The sequence below is a fragment of the Physeter macrocephalus genome, chromosome 11, assembly GCF_002837175.3.
Source record: "Physeter macrocephalus isolate SW-GA chromosome 11, ASM283717v5, whole genome shotgun sequence".
In the NCBI taxonomy this organism is placed as follows: domain Eukaryota; kingdom Metazoa; phylum Chordata; class Mammalia; order Artiodactyla; family Physeteridae; genus Physeter; species Physeter macrocephalus.
Window position 1 is genome coordinate 21,565,242 of NC_041224.1, and position 19,443 is coordinate 21,584,684.

A 19,443-nucleotide genomic window follows, 5' to 3' on the forward strand; every position below is an offset into this window, starting at 1 on the left:
ACTGATCCTCTGTGTGGGAATCTCTCCACTTTGCCCTCTGCACCCAGGTTGCTGCGCTCTCCTCTGTGGCTCTGAAGCTTCCCCCCGCCGCCGCCCACCCCTGGTCTCTGCCAGTGAAGGGGCTTCCTTGTGTGTGGAAAGTTTTCCTCCTTCAGAGCTCCCTTCCAGAGGTGCAGGTCCCATCCCTATTCTTTTGTCTCTGTTTTTTTCTTTCCTTTTGCCCTACCCAGGTTCTTGGTGATTTTCTTGCCTTGTGGTTGGTCTGAGGTCTTCTGCCAGCATTTAGTAGGTGTTCTGTAGGAGTTGTTCCACATGTAGATGTATTTCGGATGTATTTGTGGGGAGGAAGGTGATCTCCACGTATTACTCCTCCGACATCTTGAATTTCCATGCAACTGACTGTTGAGTGTTGGTTTTTGTGTCCTGCAACTTTGCTGAATTTGTTCATTAGTTCTAACATTTTTTTGTGTGGAATCTTTAGGATTTTCTATATATAAGATCATATCATTTGCAAGCAGAGATCATTTTACTTCTTTTTTTCCAATATGTATGCCTTTTATGATTTTTTTTTCATTTCTAATTGCTCTATCTAGAACTTGCAGTTATACACTGAACAGTGGTGGCAAGAGTGGGCAACATTGCACTCTTCTTGATCTTAGAGGAAAAGCTGTCAGTCTTTTCCCATTGAAATGATATCAGTTGGTAAGTTCATACACGGATTTTTATGTTGAGTTAGTTTTTTTCTGTTCTTAGTTTATTGAGTGTTATTATCATGAACGAGTGTTACATTTTTTCAAATGCTTTTTGTCCATCTGTTGAGATGATCCTGTCATTTTTGTTCATTTTGTTTATGTGGTGTATTTCATTGTTACATATATTTGCATATGTTGAACCATCCTTGTGTTCCACATGTAAATCCTACTTGGTTATACTGTATGATCCTTTTAATTTGCTTTTGAATTCTCTTTATTAGTATTTTGTTTAGGATTTTTGAAACAACATTTGTCGGGGATATTGGTCTGTAGTTTCCTTGTTTTGTTTCCTTGTCTGTTTTTGGTATCAGGGCCTCATACACATCAAGTAATGCTGGAATAGGTTTGCTAGTGTTTCCTCTTTGATTCTTTTGCAAGACTTTGAGAAGGGTTGGTGTTAATTCTTTTTTAAATGTTTGGTAGATTTCTCCAGCAAAGCCATCTGCTTCTGGGTTGGTTTTTTTTGTTGTTAATAGATCTTTATTGGAGTATAATTGCTTCACAATACTGTGTCAGTTTCTGTTGTACAGCAAAGTCAATCAGCTGTATGCATACCTATGTCCCCATATCCCCTCCCTCTTGCATCTTCCTCCCACCCACCCTATCCCACCCCTCTAGGTGGTCACAATGCACCGAGCTGATCTCCCTGTGCTATGCTGCTGCTTCCCACTAGCTAACTGTTTTACATTTGGTAGTGTATATATGTTGATGCTACTCTCACTTTGCCCAGCTTCCCCCTCCCACACTGTGTCCTCAAGTCCATTCTCTGTGTCTACATCTTTATTCCTGCCCTGCAACTAGGTACATCAGTACCATTGTTTTTTTTTTAAGATTCCATGTATATGCATTAGTATACGGTATTTGTTTTTCTCTTTCTGACTTACTTCACTCTGTATGACAGACTCTGTGTTTATCTACCTCACTGCAAATAACTCAATTTCGTTTCTTTTTATGGCTGTGTAATATTCCATTGTATCTATGTGCCACATCTTCTTTATCCATTCATCTGTAGATGGACATTTAAGTTGGTTCCATGTCCTGGCTATAGTAAATAGTACTGTAGTGAACATTGTGGTACATGACTCTTTTTGAATTATGGTTTTCTCAGGGTATATACCTAGTAATGGGATTGCTGGGTCATATGGTAGTTCTATTTTTACTTTTTTAAGGAACCTCCATACTGTTTTTCCATAGTGGCTATATCAATTTACATTCCCACAACAGTGCAGGAAGGTTCCCTTTTCACCACACCCTTTCCAGCATTTATTGTTTCTAGATTTTTTGATGATGGCCATTCTCACCAACATGAGGTGATACCTCATTGTGGTTTTGATATGCATTTCTCTAATAATGGGTGATGTGTTGAGCATCTTTTCATGTGCCTCTTGGCCATCTGTATGTCTTCCTTGATGAAATGTCTATTGAGCTCTTCCCCCCATTTTTTTAACTGGATTGTTTGTTTTTTTTGATATTGAGCTCCATGTGCTGTTTGTATATTTTGGAGATTAATCCTTTGTCGTTTCATTTGCAAATATTTTCTCCCATTCTGAGGGTTGTCTTTTTGTCTTGTTTATGGTTTCCTTTGCTGTGCAAAAGCTTTTAATTTTAATTAAGTCCCATTTGTTTATTTTTGTTTTTATTTCTGTTACTCTGGGAGGTGGGTAAAAAAGATCTTGTTGTGGTTTATGTCAAAGAGTGTTTTTCCTATGTTTTCCTCTAAGAGTTTTATAGTGTCTTGTCTTACATTTAAGTCTTTAATCCATGTTGAGTTTATTTTTGTTGATGGTATTAGGTAGTGTTCTAATTTCATTCTTTTACATGTGGCTGTCCCGTTTCCCCAGCACCACTTATTGAAGAGGCTGTCTTTTCTCCATTGTATGTTCTTGCCTCCTTTGTCGTAAATTAGGTGCCCATATGTGCATGGGTTTATCTTTGGGCATTCTATCCTGTACCATTTATCTATATTTCTTTTTTGTGTGTGCCCGTACCATGCTGTGTTGATTACTGTCGCTTTGTGGTATAGTTTGAAGTCGGGGAGCCTGATTCCTCCAACCCTGTTTTTCTTTCTCAAGATTGCTTTGACTATTTGGGATCTTCTGTGTTTCCATACGAATTATAAAATTATTTGTTCTAATTCTGTGAAGAATGCCATTGGTAGTTTGATAGGGATTGCATTGAATCTGTAGGTTGCTTTGGGTTGTATAGTTATTTTCAGAATATTGATTCTTCCAATCCAAGCACATGGTATATTTCTCAATCTGTTTATGTCATCTTTGATTTCTTTCATCAGTGTTTTATAGTTTTCTGAGGACAAGTCTTTTGCCTCTTTAGGCAGGTTTATTCCTAGGTATTTTATTCTTTTTGTTGCAGTGGTAAATGGGAGTGTTTCCTTAATTTCTTTTTCTGATTTTTCATTGTTGGTGTATAGGAATGGCAGAGATTTCTGTGCATTAATTTTGTATCCTGCAACCTTACCAAATTCATTGATTAGTTCTAGTAGTTTTCTCGTGGCATCTTTAGGATTTTCTATGTGTAGTATCATGTCATCTGCAAACAGTGACAGTTTTACTTCTTCTTTTCCAATGTGTATTCCTTTGATTTCTTTTTCTTCTCTGATTGCCATGTCTAGGACTTCCAAAACTATGTTGAATAAGAGTGGTGAGAGAGCACATCCTTGTCTTGTTCCTGATCTTAGTGGAAATGCTTTCAGTTTTTCACCATTGAATATGATGCTTGCTGTGGGTTTGTCATATATGGCCTTTGTTATGTTAAGATAGGTTCCTTCTATGCCCATTTAATGGATAGTTTTTTTCATAAATGGGTGTTGAATTTTGTCAAAAGCTTTTTCTGCATCTATTGAGATGATCATACGGTTTTTATTCCTTAATTTGTTAATGTGGTGTATCACATTGATTTATTTGCATATATTGAAGAATCCTTGCATCATACACCATGATCAAGTGGGGTAAATCCTACTTGATCATGGTGTATGATCCTTGTAAAGTGCTGTTGGATTCTGTTTGCTAGTAATTTGTTCAGGATTTTTGCATCTATTTTCATCAGTGATATTGGTTTATATTTTACTTTTTTTGTGATATCTTTTTCTGGTTTTGGTATTAGAGTGATGGTGGCCTTGTTAAATGAGTTTGGGAGTGTTCCTTTCTCTGCAATTTCGAGGAAGAGTTTGAGAAGGATGCATGTTAGCTCTTCTCTAAATGTTTGATAGAATTCTCCTGTGAAGCCATCTGGTCCTGGACTTTTGTTTGTTGGAAGATTTTTAATTATATTTCAGGTTCATGACTTGTGATCGTGCTGTTTATATTTTCTAATTCTTCCTGGTTCAGTCTTGGAAAATTGTATCTTTGCAAGAATTTGTCCATTTCTTTCAGGTCGTGGATTTTATTGGCATTTAGATTTCAGGTTCATGACTTGTGATCGTGCTGTTTATATTTTCTAATTCTTCCTGGTTCAGTCTTGGAAAATTGTATCTTTGCAAGAATTTGTCCATTTCTTTCAGGTTGTCCATTTTATTGGCATTTAGTTGTTTGTTGCAGTTTCTCATAATCCTTTGTATTTCTGTGGTGTCAGTTTTGATTTCTCCTTTTTCATTTCTAATTTTATTGATTTGCATCCTCTCCCTTTTTTTTGTTGAGTCTCACTAAGGGTTTATCAATTTTGTTTATCTTCTCAAAGGACCTGCTTTTAGTTTTATTGATCTTTGCTATTGTTTTCTTCGTTTGTATTTCATTTATTTCTGCTCTGATCTTTATAATTTACTGACTTTGGGTTTTCTTTGTTCTTTCTCTAGTTGTTTTAAATTTAGGGTTAGATTGTTTATTTGAGATTTTTCTTGTTTCTTGAGGTAGGCTTGTATTTCTATTAACTTCCCTCTTAAGAACTGCTTTTGCTGCATCCCATAGGTTTTGGATCATCATGTTTTCATTTTCATTTGTCTCTAGGTATTTTTTTATTTCCTCCTTGATTTCTCCAGTGATCTCTTGGTTATTTAGTAGCGTATTGCTTAGCCTCCATGTGTTTGTGTTTTTTACGTTTTTTTCCCGTGTAATCGATTTCTAATCTCATAGTGTTGTGGTCAGAAAATGTGCTTGATATGATTTCAATTTTTAAAAATTTACCGAGGTTTGATTTGTGACCCAAGATGTGATCTATCCTGGAGAATGTTCCATGCGCACTTGAGAAGAAAGTGTAATCTGCTGTTTTTGGAAGGAATGTCCTACAAATATAAATTAAATCTATCTGGTCTTTTGTGTCATTTAAAGCTTGTGTTTCCATATTAATTTTCTGTTTGGATGAACTGTCCGTTGCTATAAGTGAGGTGTTAAGTTCGTCCACTATTTTTCTGTTACTGTCGATTTCCTCTTTTATAGCTGTTAGCAGTTGCCTTATGTATTGAGGTGCTCTTATGTTGTGTGCATATATATTTGTAATTGTTATATCTTCTTCTTGGATTGATCCCTTGATCAGTATGTAGTATCCTTTCTTGTCTCTTGTAATAGTCTTTATTTTAAAGTCTATTTTATCTGAGTATTGCTACTCCAGCTTTCTTTTGATTTCCATTTGCATGGAATATCTTTTTCCATCCCCTCACTTTCAGTCTGTATGTGTCCCTAGGTCTGAAGTGGGTCTCTTGTAGACAGCATATACATGGGTCTTGTTTTTGTATCCGTTCAGCGAGCCTGTGTCTTTTGCTTGGAGCATTTAATCCATTCACGTTTAAGGTAGTTATCGATATGTATGTTCCTCTTACCATTTTCTTAATTGTTTTGGGTTTGTTTTTGTAGGTCCTTTTCTTCTCTTGTGTTTCCCACTTAGAGAAGTTCCTTTAGCATTTGTTGTAGAGCTGGTGTGGTGGTGCTGAATTCTCTTAGCTTTTGCTTGTCTGTAAAGCCTTTGATTTCTCCATTGAATCTGAATGAAATCCTTGTCGGGTAGAGTAATCTTGGTTGTAAGTTCTTCCTTTCATTACTTTAAATATGTCATGCCACTCCGTTTTGGCTTGTAGAGTTTCTGCTCTGAAATCAGCCCTTACCCTATGGGAGTTCCCTTGAATGCTATTTGTTGTTTTTCCCTTGCTGCTTTCAATAATTTTTCTTTGTCTTTAATTTTTTGCAATTTGATTACTATATTTCTTGTTGTGTTTCTCCTTGGGTTTATCCTGTATGGTACTCTCTGCTTTTTCTGGATTTGGGTAGCCATTTCCCTTCCCATGTTATGGAAGTTTTTGACTATAATATCTTCAAATATTTTCTCGGGTCCTTTCTCTCTCTCTTCTCCTTCTGGGACCCCTTTAATGTGAATATTATTACGTTCAATGTTGTCCAGATGTCCCTTAGGCTGTCTTCATTTCTTTTCATTCTTTTTTCTGTTCCACAGCAGTGAATTCCCCCATTCTGTCTACCAGGTCACTTATCCGTTCTTCTGCCTCAGTTACTCTATTGATTCCTTCTAGTGTATTTTTCATTTCAGTTATTGTATTGTTCATCTCTGTTTGTTTGTTCTTTAATTCTTCTAGGTCTTTGTTAAACATTTCTTGCATCTTCTTGATCTTTGCTTCCATTCTTTTTCTGAGTTCCTGGGTCATCTTCACTATCATTTTTCTGAATTCGTTTTCTGGAAAGTTGCCTATCTCCACTTCATTTAGTTGTCTTTCTGGGGTTTTGTCTTGTTCCTTCATCTGGTACATAGCCCTCTGCCTTTTCATCTTGTCTCTCTTTCTGTGAATATGGTTTTTGTTCCACATGCTGCAGGATTATAGTTCTTGCTTCTGTTGTCTGGCCTCTGGTGGATGAGGCTATCTAAGAGGCTTGTGCAAGTTTCCTGATGGGAGGGACTGGTGGTGGGTAGAGCTGGCTGTTTCTCTGTTGGGAAGAGCTCAGTGTAACTTTAATCTGCTTGTCTGCTGATGTGTGGGGCTGTGTTCCTTCTCTGTTGGTTGTTTGGCCTGAGGCGCCCCAACACGGGATCCTACCCAGGCTCTTTGGTGCGGCTAATGGTAGACTCTGGGAGGGCTCACGCCAAGCAATACTTCCTAGAACTTCTGCTGCCAGTGTCGTTGTCCTCACGGTGAGACACTGCCACCCCCCGCCTCTGCAGGAGACCCTCCAACACTAGCAGGTAGGTCTGGTTCAGTCTCCCCTGGAGTCACTGCTCCTTCCCCTGGGTTCTGATGCGCACACTACTTTGTGTGTGCCGTCCAAGAGTAGAGTCTCTGTTTCCCCCAGTCCTGTTGAAGTCCTGTAATCAAATCCTGTTAGCCTTCAAACTGTGATTCTCTAGGAACACCTCCTTCTGTTGCCGGACACCCAGGTTGGGAAGTTTGATGTGGGGCTTGGAACCTTCACTCCAGTGGGTGGACTTCTTTGGTATAAGTTTTCTCCAGTTTGTGAGTCACCCACCCAGCAGTTATGGGATTTGATCTTATTGTGATTGTGCCCCTCCTACTGTCTCATTGTCACTTCTCCTTTGTTTCTGGATGTGGGGTATCTTTTTTGGTGAGTTCCAGTGTCTACCTGTCAATGATTGTTCACCAGTTAGTTGTGATTCCCAATGATCTCACAAGAGGGAGTGAGAGCACTTCCTTCTACTCTGCCATCTTGAACCCAGCCTCTCCTTTAGTTTTGGAGCATGTTTAAGATGGTAGATTTAAAATTTTTGTCTACTAAGTCCAATATGTGAGCTTCCTCAGGGACAATGTTTGTTTATTTTCCCAATGAATTAGTCGTACTTTCTTGTTCTTGTGAATGCTTCATAAGTTTTGTTGAAAACTAGACATTTTGAATTTTATAACTCTGGACATCAGTTTATTCCTCTCCTCGAATTTTGTTCTTATTTCTTGCTGTGAATACTGATTGTTTAGTGATTTTCCTAAACTATTATTTTATAAAATAGATTTTACTTTGAGAGCAGTTTTATGTTCTCAACAAAACTGTGCAGATAGTATGGAGAATTTCCATATACCTCTTTTTCCCACTTGCAAAACCTCCCCTGCTATCAACATTGTGCACCAGAGTGATATCTTTTTTATGAATTATGAACCTATATTGACAGATCATTATCACCCAAAGTCCATAGTTTACATAAGGTTTCCTCTTGGTGTTGTACATTCTGTGGGTTTTAACTAATGTATGATGACATGCATCCACAATGATACTATCATACAGAATAGTTTCACTGCCCTAAAAATCCTCTCTGCTCCACTTATGCATCCCTCCCTGCCCCCTAAAAATCCCGAAAGCTTCTGATTTTTATGTTTCCATAGTTTTCCTTTTTCACCATGTTGTATAGTTGGAATTATACAGTATGGAGTGTTTTTGGATTGGCTTATTTCACTTAGTAGTAAGGATTTAAGGTTCCTATATGTCTTTTCATGGATTGATAGCTCGTTTGTTTTTAGTGCAGAATAATAATCCACTGTCTCGTGCCACAGGTTGTGATCTTCTGTATTGCCTGTCTCTCCAATTTTGCGGGCCATGGTTTTTGCTCTGTAACTTTAGTTCTGTGATAGATTTAAGAAGATTTGTTGATTTTTAATTTGTTCAGCTTTTTTTTTTTTTTTGCGGTACGTGGGCCTCTCACTGCTGTGGGCTCTCCCGTTGTGGAGCACAGGCTCCAGACGCGCAGGCCCAGCAGCCATGGCTCACGGGCCCAGCCGCTCCACGGCATGTGGAATCTTCCCGGACCGGGGCACGAACCCATCTCCCCTGCATCGGCAGGCAGACTCTCAACCACTGCGCCACCAGGGAAGCCCTTGTTTAGCTTTTTACTTGTTGTTAGGACAGTATGATGAATCTAGGCTCCTTACATGCCAAATTGGAAAATAGAAATCTAAACTATTTATTTTTCAAGTTTGTAGTTTTTGTTGTGTTTCATGTCTCAGGTTTCTTTTCCTATAGATGTGGTCAACTAGTGGGTTTGAAGGAGATTTCCTTAAGTTCCTGGAGCCACAAAAACAAAGAAAAGGAGAAAAAAAAAATTCTCCTGGCATTTGAAGACTGGCTCTGTTTTGAGGCGCTTCTTTTCTTTTTTTTTTTTTTTTTTTTTTTTGTGGTATGCGGGCCTCCGTCTGCTGCGGCCTCTCCCGTTGCGGAGCACAGGCTCCGGACGCGCAGGCTCAGCGGCCACGGCCCACGGGCCCAGCCGCTCCGCGGCACGCGGGATCCTCCCAGACCGGGGCGCGAACCCGGTTCCTCTGCATCGGCAGGCGGACGCGCAACCACTGCGCCACCAGGGAAGCCCCTGAGGCGCTTCTTTAAAACTTAGCCAGGCTGTTTACAGATCTGCCTTAGCCTTCATTTTCTACTTGTGTGGAGGTAAAGACCAGGCAGAAGTGAAAGTTTAGTGTCTACTACAGTATTTTCTGAGCATGAGTCCTGCCCTGGGCAAGTGTGTAGCTTACTAGATTCCCTGTAATATATGGGAATTTCAAAATCCTTATTTTTCCAAAATAACTCTCTCCAGTTTTTCCTTCTAGGCTTTGACATGTATATTGTTTGCCTCAACTATAGTCATTTTCTCCAGGGAGCAGTGGCTTGTTTAACTATCTTTCAGTTTTTTTTGAGGAATACTCTCCACTTCACTGGTTTTCTGCCCTGAGAGAGTTCTGAGATGAAACAAAGGTAGAAGCTACAAGTACTTCAAGGAACCTCTAGACAGGACAAAACAGAAAAACACAATTCCTCTTTTTCCTCCAGAACTATAATATGTACCCATACCAGGAATGGAGGCTGCTTTCTTTAAGACTGCCAGTGCTCTGGGGAAGTGGGTGGGGCAAGGCTAAGTTTAAATGCCGCAAAGGTCTCCTAGCAGATTTAACCTGCATTTTCCTTGATCCATCACTATTTGTCTCCTGTAAAGCCTTCACTGTTTCCCAGTGTTTTCACAAATTGATTGTAACAGTTTTTGCTCACTTTTTCTTCAGTGTTTCTGTGAAGGATAGGCCCTTGGAACTCCCTACAGCCATTTTTGCTGTCATCACTCCCTAATTCCCCAAATAGGTTTATCTTTCTGGTGGAAATTTGCAACTGATTGTGAATTTTATATAGAAGTTAAATGGACCAAGAATAACCAAGTGAGTTCTGAAGACAAAGAACAGGTGAGAGGACTTGCCCTAGCAGATATCAAGACTTGTTAGAAAGCTATATTATTATTGTGTGCTTTTGGTGCAAGGTTAGATAGACCAATGGAATTGAATAAAGGCTCAGAAATAGACCCTTTTATATACGGAAAATTTTATTAATGATAGAGAAGTAGTAGCATAATAAATGGCCCTGGAACAGTGGTTATTTATAAGGTAAAAAAAGTTTATTCTTTATAGTGTATACAAAAATCATTTTCTGATGGATTAAAGACCTAATAAAAAATCAAGGGCTTCCCTGGTGGTGCAGTGGTTGAGAGTCTGCCTGCTAATTCAGGGGACATGGGTTCGAGCCCTGGTCTGGGAAGATCCCACATGCCGTGGAGCAACTAGGCCAGTGAGCCACAACTACTGAGCCTGCGCGTCTGGAGCCTCTCTTGTGCTCTGCAACAAGAGAGGCCGCGATAGTGAGAGGCCCGCGCACCGCGATGAAGAGTGGCCCCCCCTTGCCGCAATTAGAGAGAGCCCTCACACATAAATGAAGACCCAACACACCAAAAATAAATAAGTAAATTAAAAAAAAAATCAAAAGCAATAACATATTTAGAAACAGATATAGGAGGCTGTCGTTATGACCTGGAGCAAGGAACAATTACAGAAGAATATATAAGTCATAAAGGGAAAGATTGCTAAATTCGACTATATTAAAATTAAAACCTCTCTCGTGTAAAAAATTCATAAAGAGAAGTGCAGGAGAAGTTTCAAATAGTGGAAAATACTTAGATCACATATATCAGACAGAGGAAATCCAGAGTATATAGATAACATTTACCTGTCAATAAGGTAAATCAATACAAGATGCTCAAAGGAAATAAAAAAGTTGTTTGCAAAGGAGGAAATACAAATAGCCCATAAAAATATCAAGACGTATTCTACCCTTTTAGTAATTTTTAGTATCCAGGGAATGTGATTATGGATGTTAACATCATAAAAAAATAAAATGTTGACTTTTAAACAAGGTTTTATAAAATTCTTCCATTGAGTGCATATTTCCTTCCAGTACTGCCCAACATTGCTCTACCTTTTCCCACACAGTCCTCTTCAAAAATATTCTTGTACTTACTTCATATTTCTCCCATTTATCTGTACTTCAGTTTGTCTTCTGCCCCCAATGTCCATTGAACTAGCCATCTGAAGATAGTAATGACTCCCATAGTGTTAAATCAAGTGTGCATCTTTCTTGACACCTCAGCAAATTTGATGTTGTTGACCATTTTGTTCTTGAAGTGCCCTTCCCTTGGCTTCTAGGACACCCTGTGTCTATCTGGTATGTCAGTTTCATATTAATATTATTTTCCTTTTTTTTTTTAAACATTATGCTTTCTATCTTCTCCTTAGGAAGCTTTTTATAGCAGCTACATTAAATGCCAGCCCCATTAACAACAATTTTGTAGGGTGGGGTATTTCCTTGTTACTTTGCTTATAGTTTTTTCTTGTGTTCACTTTTCTGAGATTAACTTTTTGTTTTGCTAGGTTAGAATATGTGGTAAAATAGTTTCTAAATCTCTGAATTCTTGAAAATAGTTTCATTTTGGCTTCACATTTAAATGATAATATCTTTAAAATTAGAATGGAGGTTTAATATTTCCCCCAAGAACTTTATAGACGTTGCTCCATAGTATCATAGAATTTTTTTTCTGTTTAGTGTTATGTGTTTAATGTTGGTTTTCCTCACTTCTGGTCAATTTTCATATTCCACTTGTTTTTTATCAATAATGTCCTACATTCAACAGTACCAGTAGTAATTGATGGTTCAGTAGTTAAGAAAGCCACTGTTCTCCAGGCTTTAAGTGGTTTAAGTAATTGTAGAACCCTGACTGCAATGAGTGGATGAATTGATATATACAAGGGATTCCCATTACATTCCCAGACAGGAAAGGAGATTTTGAGAACCCTGGAATCTCTCCAGATAATGGAAAGAATGACTTTATTGCAAGGTAGTATGCCTTATTGGACATTACTTTCTAAATCCTTATACAGCTGAAAATATTTTCCTTCAGATGTGGACATTAATTTGCTGTGGTATGTTTTCTTGAGGGTCTCAGCCCTTTTTGCTTAGACCTATTCTTTCTTATTACTTTCTTATTACTTAGTGCAGTGATTCTTAAACTTTAGCATGCAAAGGAATCAACTGGAGGGATAGATAGTTTAAATACAAATTACTGGTCCTACTTCCAGAGCATTGGAGTCAGTAGGCTGGGGTTGGGCCTAGTAATCTGCATTACTAACAAATATGGTTGTTTAAGTGATGCTGATGCTTTTGGTTGTGGTGTCACAGTTTTTTTTTGTTTTTTTTTTTTTGTGGTATGCAGGCCTCCCTCTGCTGCGGCCTCTCCCGTTGCGGAGCGCAGGCCCAGCGGCCATGGCTCACGGGCCCAGCAGCTCTGCGGCATGTGGGATCTTCCCAGACCGGGGCGCGAACCCGGTTCCCCTGCATCGGCAGGCGGACGCGCAACCACTGCGCCACCAGGGAAGCCCGATGTCACAGTTTTTAACTGTTGATCTAGAGTTAGTGTCAAAGAAGAGAAATTTAGACTAACCTGATTTTTTTCAGTTAAGCAACTTTTCTTCTGCCTGAATGCATGTAATAAAATTTTTCTTTAATAATGTAATTCGAAACTTTTATTTGGTTGTAATAGAGTGGGTTTGGTTGTTTTTTGTGGCAAATATAATCAGTTTAGCATTACATTTTGTAAATGGTAAATATTGGTAGTTTGGACCGTGTGATAGGTTTTGTATATTCATTTTCTCTCATAATCTCCCAAACCAGTTCTTTGCATTTTCCATTAAAAAATCAAGTAGTAGTGTAATATTTTATATCTTGATTCTTAGATCTTTTAGCATAGCAAAGTTATATTGAAGAAATAATGTTCATAAGATAATGCTTTTCATTATTGTACTCTCAGCTCTATAAAAAAATAATGCTCTTCTGAGAAGAACTTAAATTTTATTTTTTACCTATATTAAGAAACTATATGAAATCATATATGTGAATTATTTGGGGTTTTTTTAATGTAGATCTGTAACAATGGAAAATTCTTTTTCTTTTCTAGAACTAAGTTGTCTATGCAAGATGTACTAAAAACTGTAAATATAAAAATATTGTGATTGGATTATAGATTTATAGTTATATTTTAGAAACTTGCATATTTTGGTGATTGAAAATTTCAAGAGACTTGAATTAAATATTTTATTATATCATACGTTGTGAGGAATTTTATTTTTAAGTGTTTTTATTAAAACTTTATTTTCCAGATTTTGGAATCTCTTTTTAAGGTATGTTCAATATATTGCCTACTAAAATTTAATACAGAAATACATATAAGTGAAAAAGAGTTTTCTAAGTTTTGAGGAAGTAAAAATAACTCCCAAACTTGCTGCTATATATATTTAAAAATTTTACGTTTCAGTTACATGTTGCCTTAGCCCCATTCTGAACCCTAAGATTAAATGATGTTTGGTGTAGGACTAATATTTGATACACACACACACACACACACACACACACACACACACACACACGTACTCATTTATTTCACTGCAGAAATTGACTTGTCAATATTATTTCCTTTCTGTTCCTTCTTTTATTTAAAGTGGTTTCAGCAACAGGTCAATCAGATGGAAGAGGTAAGTGTAGCATTTCTTGTTAATTAAGTTAATATTTTGTCTCATTTGAAAACCAATTTGAGGTATAAGTTAAAAATTTTTAATAGCCATTGGTTATAATCTTTTGATTTAGGTAAAGAAGGAATAAATGGGTAGACTAAAATGTTTCTTAGTGATTTATATACAATACTCCTGCATGTATCTGGTCTACTCTGAGTTTGACCCATTCTTTCTCCTAAAATTGAAAAATGGAAATTTAATTATTATTCTTTCCATAATTTACATAAAATAGTAAATAAGTGGCAAGAGAAAACTTATCAACTTAAATATTTCTCCTGTATTTAAAAAGTCATGCATAATATGATATATACTTATTCATAAAATTATATATTGGTTTTCTTTAAATTTAATGTTATTTTAATGATTTTTATTATACTTTTATTTTCACGTGCTTTGCCACCAGTTTGAGAAATACTGGTCTCTATCTTTTCCTTATTTTGGAAAAGATTTTATGTATGCTGTTAATATAGCAGAATGATTTCCAGGATAGCCTTAGGGAGTTAGAGAATTATTCTAGTTCTACCTTGGCTATGTTTGTGGTTTAGTCCTTAAAGTTCTGGGAGAAGCTACCTGTGGGGAATGTGCCATGCCAGGGACCTTGCCAGGAAACCATCCATAGGGGTGGTGCTGTTGAAACTTGCTGGAGGTGAGTACTACTAGTTACACTGTGTACTGCCCTAGGATTAAGCAGAGAGAGATGACAGAACTTGGAAGAAAAAGCTTCTTCCTTCTCTAGTGTCTAGGGCCCTCTGCTGACAAAAGTTAACATCATGCTGCCTGTCAAGATAGAAATGTTCCACTACTATAAACAGGACAATGAAGAATGGATTTTAGATGAGAGGCAATAAATTGATAATTGTAGCTGATTGCTGGGTCACTTTTTAAGTTCAGTTTATGATTGATGTCCTCTTATTAGGAATCTTGCCTTTGTCCATAGAGTATTCATACAACTTCTGCTTCCCTTCCACTTGTTCTGCATCCCACAGTCTCAGACTTCCAGTACATTGCCCAGTACTTACTTCCTGCTGTTATATCTTAATCCCATTCAGGTAACCATTACTAAAGTGAAGTCTCTGTTTTAAATTCCCAATGTTAGAATATCTCTTTGCTATGTCCTAAGACTGTGGCTTGACTACTTTTCTTTTTTCAGCTCTTCCTCCCATCATAAGGATTAGAGTTCTCTTTTAAATATTTTGAATTGCCTGTAACTGATCCTGTTATAATTGTTATTTAACTTGCTTAAAATTCTTATATATTAAAATAATAAACAAAACATTGAATTTGAGCTCTGACATGTAAAAGCCAACACTTAGCTATAATTTTGTTGCTAGGCAATTGCTCATATAACTTCACTAATATTGTGAAATATTAGTATGTGATTATAGCTATAGATAGATAATAATACAACATTTATTTATATATGATAAATGAAATGATGAAATTTCTTTGAGGTATGGGAGAAAAATGAGTATTTCCTAAGTAACTGGCTAATTTTATTATTTTAGATAAGTAAAGGTCAAACTTTTTCAGCAGAGTTTCCAGCACCTGATAAAACAGTCAGTTTAAGCATTGCACAAATAGTAAAGCAGGTGCACAAACTTGAAGAACTGAAAAATCGCCTTAAAGAAGGGTCTAAATTCTCTTTCAAAGACATGTCATCTAAACCCAAGTAAGTAAAATGTAAGAGTTAAAAGGATTAAACAGTAAGAGTAGGTATATAATTAGTAATGAATGGAAGATAATGGTTCAGATTTTATACTATACTATACATAGAGCTTCTAAATCAAATCAGAAGATCTAGTCAGCTTGTTCCTATTTGAAATTTTTAATAGTTTGAAATGGGACTAGGCACATGTGGCTATGAAAATTAAAATTCAATTCAATTTAATTTAAAAACCAATTCTTTAGTCACACTAGCCACATTTCAAGTGCCTAGTAGCCACATGTGCCTATTGTTTGAAAGTTCTATTGGACACTGCTGGCTTTGAAATATCTGGCTTATAAACTCTTCTCTCAGTTTGATTAGGTAGCTTCCATAATATATTTAAGGTGTAGTGAAATATTTCATTGTTCAAGATCACCATCATTAAAAATTGCAGGGGGGCTTCCCTGGTGGCGCAGTGGTTGAGAATCCGCCTGCCGATGCAGGGGACACGGGTTCGTGCCCCGGTCCGGGAAGATCCCACATGCCGCGGAGCGGCTGGGTCCGTGAGCCATGGCCGCTGAGCCTGTGCGTCCAGAGCCTGTGCTCCGCAACGGGAGAGGCCACAACAGTGAGAGGCCCACATACCGGAAAAAAAAAAAAAAAGAAAAAAAAAATTGCATAAGGACAGGGATATGTTCCAAAGAATAAATTTGTACTTTTTAGTTGAGAAAATCATCTTTTTGGTAGGTGGGAGGAAGATTCAGATGAATGATTACAAGAATACTTCCATTATCTGTTGACACTCATGTTTGATATTTGAGGTTTATCTGTCTTGAAATTAAATAGATGAATAAATCATCATCATAGAATATCTTCAGTGATTTTTTTGCACCTCCATAGTTATTTTTTCTTGTTGTGAGAACACTTCAGATCTACTCTTTCAGCAAATTTCAGGTATACAATACAATGGTATTATGAACAGTAAACACCATGCTAATGTTCTAAACATTAGATCTTTAGAACTTATTCAACTTACAACTGGAAGTTTGTACTTTTTGACCAACATCACCGCATTTCCCTAATCCCCCTCAGCCCCTGGCAACCACCATTCTGCTTTCTGGTTCTAAGAATATATATATATATATATATCTCATTTTGTTTATCCATTCATCTATTGATGGTTACTTTCATATCCTGGTTATTGTAAATAATGCTGCAATGAACATATGAACGTTGGGGAGAATATATATTTTTGAATTAGTTTTTTTGTTTTCTCTGGAAAAATACCCAGAAGTAGAATTACTAGATCATATGGCAGTACTATTTTTAATTTTTTGAGGAACCTCCATACTGTTTTCCATAGTGGCTACATCAGTTTGCATTTCTATCAACAGTGTATGAAGTTTCCTTTTTCTGCACATCCTTGCCCACAGTTATTTTTTTGGTCTTTTGGATGATAACCATTCTGACAGTTGGGAGGTGATTTCTCACTGTGGTTTTTGATTTGCATTTCGCTGATGATTAGCAATGTTGAGCCTCTTTTCATGTGCCTGTTGGACATCTGCATGTCTTCTTTGGAAGAGTATTTATTCAGGTCCTCTGCCCATTTTTAATTGAATTTTTTTTTTGCTGTTGTATGAGTTCTTTGTATATTTTGAATTTTAGCCTCTTACTAGATATATCATTTGTGAATGTCTTATCCCATTCATTAGGTTGCCTTTTTGTTTTGTTTTGCAAAGCCCTTTTTTTTTAGTTTGATATAATTCTACATGTTTATTTTTGCTTTTGTTGCCTTTGTCTGAGGAGAGAGATCCAAATAAATATTACTAAGACCACTGTCAAAGAGTTTACTGCCTGTGTTTCTTCTAGCATTTTTATGGTTTCAGGGTTTATATTTAAGTCTTTAATCCATTTTGAGTTTATTTTTGTATATGGTGTAAGAAAGAGGTCTAGTTTCATTCTTTTTCATGTAGCTGTCCAGTTTTTCCAACACCGTTTATTGAAGAGACTATCTCTTCCCCATTGTATATTCTTGCATCCTTTGTTGTAGAAAATTGACCATATAAGCATGGGTTCATTTCTGGGCTTTCTATTCCGTTCCATTGATCTATGTGGCTCTTTTTGTGCCAGTACCATATTGTTTTGATTACTATAACTTTGTAGCATAGTTTGAAATCACTGAGCGTGATACTGCTAGCTTTCTCAAGATTGCTTTGGCTCTTTGGGTTTTTTGTGTTTCCATACAAACTTTAGAATTATTTGTTCTGTGAAAAATGCCATTGGTACATTGATAGGAATTGCAATGAATCCATAGATTGCTTTAGATTATTATGGGCACATTAGCAACATTAATTCTTCCAATCCATGAGAATGGTATATCTTTCCATTTATTTGTGTCATCTTAAATTTCTTTCATCACTCTCTTAGTTTTCATAGTACAGGTCTTTCACCTCCTTAGTTAAATTTGTTCCTAGGTATTTCATTATTTTTGATGCAATTGCAAATGGGATTGTTTTCTTAAGTTCTCTTTCTGATAGAGCTTTATTAGTGCATAGAAATGCAACAGACATCTGTATATTAATTTTGTATTCTGCAACTTTACTGAATTTAATTATTAGTCCTAATAGTTTCTTGGTGGAGTCTTTAGAGTTTTCTATGTGTAGTATCATATCATCTACAATCAGTGACAGTTTTAATTCTTCCTTTGCAGTTTGGATTCCTTTTATTTCTGATTGCTGTCTGATTTGTGTCTGATTCCTGTGGCTAGAATGTCCAATATTATGTTGAATAAAAGAGGCTAGATTGGGCATCCTTGTCTTGTTCCTGATCTCAGACTATTCCAAACTTGAAAAGGTCCTGACAGGAAATAAATGGAAGACTCTTTAGGTCTTCTTAAAAAAAATGGGTTTTATTCTGATTATCATTGGGGAGATACTGGAGGGTTTTGAGCAGAGCGTAACATGATCTGACATATGTTTCAAAAGGACCATTCTGACTGCTGTGTTGAAGTTGAAGTCATCCTGTTGACTATACAGGGTCAGGAGTAGAAATGGAGAGTCCAGTTGGGAGACTTTTGCAGTAATCCATGGAAGAGAACCACCATCAGGTGGTTCAGATCAGGGTAGTGGTTGCGGTAGAGTTGGTGAGCTTTGAGATTCTGGACATACTTTGAAGGTGGAGTCAGTAAACTCTTCTGATGGATTGGATGTTGCGTGTGAGAGGAAAAATAGCCAAGACTGAGTTCAAGGCTTTTGGCCTGAGCAGCCAGAAGGATGGAATTGATACTACCTTCACTGGGGTAGGCTGTAGGTGAAGCAAGTTTTGAGGAGGCAGATCAGGGGTTCTGGTTTGAAGATACTGGAAATCCTGAGTTGTCAGAAATGTTGTTAGGTGTATTTGAGGGAGCCATTGCATATATGTTTTGGTGTTCAGGAGAGAGGTGTAAGTTGAAAATAGGAATTGGGATGCCGTTTACATATGGATGGAACTTAAAGGTAGATGTAACATGAAGGGAGTGAGTGTAAATTGAGAAGAGAGGACCAGGGACTAATCCCTGGGGCCCTTCCAACATTAAGAAGTCTGGGACAAAAGGAGGGGCTAGCAAAGGGGAATGAGCAAAGGGGAATGAGGAGTGACCTAGTGAGGCAGAAAGAAAACCAGTAAATGTGCTGTCCTGTAAGATAAATGAAGAAGGAAGACTATGCAAAGGGACTGTCAATGATGTCAGATGCTGTGGATCAGTCAAGAAGATTAGGACTAAGAACTGACCAGTGGATTTAGAAAGGATTCATTTGTTGACCTTGAGAAGAGCAGTTGTTATGAGAAATCTCTGGACAGATGGCAGTTGGGGACAGTAACCATAGACAATGCTTTGGAGTGGTTTTGCTGCAAAAGGGGGAAAAAATAGCATAGTAGCTGGAGGGAAGTGGGGACAAAATAAGGCTCTTATAAATTAGGAAAAATAACAGAATGTTTGTATGCTAATAGGAATGACCCATTAGGAAAAGATTTATGATATAAAGAGTCAAAGAGGAATTGCTGGGACAGTATCCTTGAATATGTGAGTGGAGATGGAATAGGGGCTTGGATAATTATGTATGAAACCAGGTAGGAAGGCAGAGTATCAGGGTGCAGATGCTGATATAGGGTAGATGTGGTGTAGAAGCCTGTGGAAGTTATCTTTTGGTTGGTTTAGTCTTCTCAGGGAAGTAGAAAGAAAGGTTATC

General features: G+C 37.3%; 1 protein-coding gene across 1 annotated transcript in view; it reads left to right on the forward strand.

Moving 5' to 3' along the window:
• Positions 1–19,443, forward strand: part of CCDC7 (coiled-coil domain containing 7) — a 321,418-nt gene that overhangs the window by 32,612 nt on the left and 269,363 nt on the right. The window contains exons 4-6 of the mRNA XM_055087797.1: positions 13,162–13,182; positions 13,501–13,533; positions 15,078–15,241. Coding sequence (XP_054943772.1) covers positions 13,162–13,182; positions 13,501–13,533; positions 15,078–15,241 — 218 coding nt within the window. The remainder of the gene's footprint in view (positions 1–13,161; positions 13,183–13,500; positions 13,534–15,077; positions 15,242–19,443) is intronic.